Source organism: Drosophila nasuta, chromosome X (assembly GCF_023558535.2).
Source record: "Drosophila nasuta strain 15112-1781.00 chromosome X, ASM2355853v1, whole genome shotgun sequence".
NCBI lineage: Eukaryota > Metazoa > Arthropoda > Insecta > Diptera > Drosophilidae > Drosophila > Drosophila nasuta.
This window is the reverse complement of record NC_083459.1, coordinates 24,906,071-24,911,575: the sequence shown is the minus strand read 5'-3', so window position 1 is coordinate 24,911,575 and position 5,505 is coordinate 24,906,071. Positions and strand designations below refer to the sequence as shown.

Genomic DNA, 5,505 nt, shown 5'->3' with positions numbered 1-5,505 from the left:
AACAAACGTAGTTTGCGTAAAAAAAACACCAAGCTTTTCTAAAAAAAAGCTCAACACCTGTAATGTGGTGTGACCACAAATAACACTTCCAAATATACATTTTAACACCCGTGTCGTATTTGGTATATTTCGAAACTCGTATATATAAAATGGCGCCTCATTTTAAGCAGCTTTGTATTTACATATATACATATTTTCCCATAAGTTTAGCATTTACGCATTTACTTACCACTCAATGTGTTTCTTTTGCTACTTAGATTTACGTTCAAAAACAGCAATTTGTTGGTGAAAATATGAGACCGCAAAATGAGTACCGTATATTTTGCTCATACGAATGTCGGTGAAGTAAAAGCTGGTAAGTGGCAGAAGTATAAAAGCTTGAAAAATACCAAAAAAAAGAAAATAATCACATCTTTGAAAGACTTTGATTTCTAAAAGTTATGCTGTTAAATGTATCACTCTGCTGTATTGTCGTATTTAATGAATTAATTTTAATTATTTTCCAGACAGTTGCATATTGTTAAAAACAATATCGATATTTCGATAAGTCGATGTTCGGCCAGCAGTTAACAGCGAAGTTTTGGCACTGTTAACGCAAAACGGAGCAGCTTTAATGTTAAAGTGCAATGGGCGGTTAACATTTGCTGTTAAAGGGCGCGAAATAATCACACAATTGAAATTTCGAGTACAATGCAGATTTATAAAAGTTTTCATAATGCACAGTTACTTTATGCTTATTTACATATACATAATAAAAATTGCTTGCAATATGGTACACTTTCGGATAGATGGCCTTAAGTTACGGACAAAGCGAGCAAAGCGATTAGGGGATATGATAACGATAAGTAGGATAATAAGCAGGCAGGGGAATAATTCCCCTTCCGACTCGCTTAATTAATTCGAGATGAGTATATTTGGCTCAATGGAGTGGAGGACGTTGAAGCCCTTGTGTAGAATGCAGGTGCGCAGCACACCACAGGCGACCAGAAAGTGCGAGAACTGCGAGAAGAAAAAGGGAAAAAGTTAAGAATTGTTTAAATGCAATTCAGTTACAACTTACCTCCACGGCATGCTGATGTATGTTGCTGACACAGACGACAATGCGACCGCGCAGTTGTGCCTCCAAATAGGGCACATTGAGGGCCTCGAGACGCTGCTCGCCAAGCAGCACTGTCGCAAACGGAATGTTGATGCTATGCGGCACATGGACCCGGGAATACTCGACAACGCTGCGCAGATCGATGAGAGCGAGCTCGTTGGGCGCCTGCTGCAGCAGCTGGTAAACATCCTTGGCACTGATCCGAGGACACTGCTCCGACTGCAGATGCTGCAGCTCCACCTCCGCCAAGCCAATGTCCTGCAAAGCAAGGTGAGAAAGACATCTTCGAGTTGAAGTCACGATCTTACCAAAACATGCGGCGCTTGAGTGCGCAAAGCGTGCTGTCGATGCGTGATGCTTTTGGGCGTGCATTCGTACATCTTTTGTGACTCGATCACACAGTTCTCCATGACAATGTCGGGCAGATCGGAGAAGAGCAGAATGCACTCGTTGAAGCCCGAACTGAGCAGCGTGCTCTTCAGCTGCTTCAGTATCGCAATGCCAATAAAAAGCGGATACGAACTATCGCCCAGCATCAGTTTATCCCACAGATGCAGTATCTTGTGCAGTGGAAATACATCTATAAAAAAATGATAACTATAATAAGCATTTTCTGGAATTGAAATATGCTTCATCTACTCACGCGAGAACATGGTGAGAAACCAGGGTATGGCAAAGAGTTCGGGTATAAAGTTGATGCTCGATAAATGCTGGGCGAGCAGCGGCTCATGAAATGCGCTCAGCTGTGAGAATTTACTCAGGTATTCCTTGATGATGGCCGAGTTGTCCTTCAGGAAGAACCACTGCAGATACTTCGGTATGAAGCGAAACAGACTCAGAAATGCTAGCTCTGAAAAAGAAGAGAATAACAGGATCGTCAATCAGTCAGGCATACTATAGACACTATATAATATCAATGATAACAATGCAATTAAAAATATGTAGCTATTAACATAATCTATCGGTAGTTTAAGGCAACCATCTAGAGTATATAATTAAAATGAAATCAAATTGATAATTTAGCTAATACTTTTAAATACAAATAAGAGAGCTTCAGCCAAGTGTGCTCGACTGTGAGTGCAATAAAAACATATTCTGAAAATATACTAAGGCGTATAAAATATACCATAGTGAATAAAATATACCATAGCGTACAAAATATACCAGATTGCCAGCAAAAGCAACGAAGATACGATTGCTATAGCCATTTTCTTGTCATACAAAAGTTATTAAATGACTAATTTATATTAAATACAATTTTTATGTGTTCGCAATCAAAATTTAGGAACCATAAATACTGCAGTTAGTGTTGTATGTACCAAAAATCACGGCTCTATCCTCGAATTCGAGCTTTTTTCGATTTGCGATGTTGGATTTGACAAAAATGTGAAATAAACATTGCTTTCGTGTAAACATAACATCTGCTGTCGAAAATATAGCTCAATTCCCCTTAGTCTCTGAGATCTAGAGTTTTTTATACGGACTGACATGGTCATATCGTGCCTGCAGGCACAAAGTTATCTATCCTATGAGTAGCGGGTTTAAAAAGGGGGCGTTAACATACTATAAACATAATTTAGTATCAATAATTATAGTCGAACTATGAACATATAACTATAGCCATAATCTAACGTTAGCTTGAGGCATGATTTTAGCTTTGTTAGAGATTTTCAATCACAATAATTATAGTATTTTTACAAATAATATACTATAAATATAATTTAGTATCAATAATTATAATCGATCTATAAATATAGAACTATAATCGTAATCTACCGTTAGCTTAAGATAAGTTTATAATTTTGTTAGAACTTTTCAATAATAATCTAGCTAGATAGTATTTAGTAAATACCATTTATAAAAATAAAATACTATGAACTTGATTTAGTATCATTAATCCAACTTGAAATGAGATAGAATGATGTTTCCTTAAAATAATATGAGATAGAAAAATTAACCGTCAATATACTAAAATATATATTAACACGATTTGATATAAATAATGATAATCGAACTAGAAACATATTACCAGATTAAGGAAAGTTTATAATTTTGTTGAATTTTTCAATCACAATAATAATAGTCTAAGCAGATAGTATTTAATATATACTACTTATACAAATAATATACTATAAACTTGATTTAGTATTATATCTATAATAAAGATATTCTAAAAGCTTTTCAATTCAAAAATTTACTAACTAACTAAAATGCAAATAAAGTGAGATGGAAAAGTGCCAATTAATGGTTGAGGAGATGAAAGCATCAAAGTTTTGGCATTTGCTCAAGCATTAAGTCGCCTCTTTTCCACCTCATTTTAGACTTTGCTGTTTCGATCTCACTCTCGAGTAGGCAAAGATCAGAGTTTGAGTCAGAGTTAATGATGTTTTTGTTGCTTGCTCAACTCACCCTCGTTGTTGAAGTTGAGATAGAGAAAGGGCGCCGTCAGCGAGTCGAGTCCCTGCCAGTAAACGTACTGTGGATGGGCGGTGACCCAGGCCTTGAGCAGACGTTTCAGCTTGCGATGCCCGTCGGGAGAGGAAAGTAGCTCATCATACTGATGGCAGCGGGGAATATCGACCTCGATCTGTCGATCGGTTGTGGTCGCTGTGAACTTATCGATCTTCGCATAGCTGGCGTTGGGCAGGACACCGAGGAGAGCGGCCCAGACGGGACCGCGCAACAGCGGAGGAATATCGATGGCTGCCTCACGTTGCAGCTGGTCGGCGGTGTGTGGAAAGCCGTGTAGAAGGCGGGTGAAGAGACGGACGCGTCGAAATTGATACTCGATGTCGCGTTCCCTGATCAAAAGTGGCAGTTGTTGTTGCAGCTCTTGTTGCTGCTGCTGTTGTTGTTGCCGGCGTGGTTGCGACTGCAACAGCGGGAAATAAACGCTGGCGGGGAGGCGACTCAAACGTTGCAACAGCGGCTGCAGCTTGAGCAGCACAATCCGTTCGTCCATCAAATACGATTGACTCCGAGGCGGACAAACGCTCGATCCGCTCAGTCGAACAATTTGCGGGAGAGCCAATATCGGCGCCTCGCTGCGTATTAATCCCTCCTTCTTCAGCTCGGCCTGGACATCGCCGCCAGCCAGCTGCCACAGATGATAGATCTGTGCCAGCGGACAGCGCAACAGCAGCGGCAATTGTTCCAGCTGCTGATGTTCCGATGCCACTTGCAACATTTCAGCGGCATCGGCAAAACATTTGTGCTGCAACAACTCCGAGGGCAGTGGACGCTGAGCCGGGAGCACACTCAAGCAACGTTCGAGCAGGTGACGCAACTCGTCGGGCAACTCTTGATACATCTCCCAGCGCTGATGTTCGCGTGCAATCTTCTCCAGCACCAAAGCTCCGCCGCCGCTGCTGCTGTTGCTGCGCACAAATGCCAACAGCTTCCAGGCGATGTTGCTCAGCTTGAGACGGGGCCACAGTTCCACATGCAACAGCTGCTCCAGCAGCAACATCCCCCACGACCACACATCGCTCTTGATGCTCCCGTTGGCGCCGAGCAAACGTTCGGGCGCCATGTAACGCACATTGCCCAAGGGAAAGGGCACATAGGCGCCGCCCTTGGTCATGTGATGCAGGCCATAGTTGAAGAGCTTCACCTGCTCCAACTGTTGCTGCTGCTGCTGCTGCTCGATGAGTATGTGCCGTGGCTCCAGATTGTGGACGACGAGTTTGTGCGCATGCAACACGTCCAGAGCGTTGGCCACCTGATAGAAGATGCGCAGCAATTGTGTGTTGCTCAGCGGTGTGTTGGCATGCCGCTTCACATGCTCCTCCAGCGTGTGGCCCACATACTCCGACACCACAATGGTGCGTTCTAAGAAGCCAAAGAGAGAGAGAGGAGGAGAGGAAGTAATTCATATAGTTAAAGGAGATCTCTTTGCTTACCATGCTTGCCACGCACCACATCCAAGTACTGACAGAGATTCGCATGCTGCAGCTGCTTCAGTCGCTGGGAACGCCCCAGAATTGCAATCGAATTGGGCGTTAAAGGCAATCCATTGCTGCCACACACATCGCCCGGATGTAGCTTGGCAAAGAATGTTAAAGCGCACAGGCGTCGCGTCTCCAATTTGTTGCTGTTATTCACTGCTGATGCCGATGTTCCTGTGTTTGTTGCTGCTGTTGCGTTGGCCATTTGCAGGGCACACACAAAAAACACACACACACAGAGCGAAGAAACAAAAAAAAACCGAAACACAGCACAGCAACAATTACTTGTGGACACTCATCAAAAGCGGCAACAGCTGACTGCGCTAACAGTGTTATCGTGATATCGATAACTTTAACAGTCTCATTGTCTGCTAACGCTAACAGTTTGTAAATGCTTGGTTCGTTTTTATATCAGTTTACTTTAGTAACTCCTATAATCAAACTAAATATTTTAGGCAA

At 42.3% G+C, this 5,505-nt stretch overlaps 1 protein-coding gene across 1 annotated transcript; it reads right to left on the bottom strand.

Moving 5' to 3' along the window:
- Nucleotides 1-676: 676 nt before the first annotated feature.
- LOC132795524 (TBC domain-containing protein kinase-like protein) lies at nt 677-5,358 on the bottom strand. The gene is made up of 6 exons (XM_060806291.1): nt 5,002-5,358; nt 3,509-4,930; nt 1,743-1,949; nt 1,408-1,679; nt 1,061-1,357; nt 677-999 (listed from the first exon to the last, which is right to left on the bottom strand). The coding sequence occupies exons 1-6, from the start codon at nt 5,249-5,251 to the stop codon at nt 895-897; spliced, it is 2,553 nt and encodes an 850-aa protein (XP_060662274.1). The 5' UTR covers nt 5,252-5,358; the 3' UTR covers nt 677-894.
- Between the last annotated feature and the right edge of the window lie 147 nt (nt 5,359-5,505).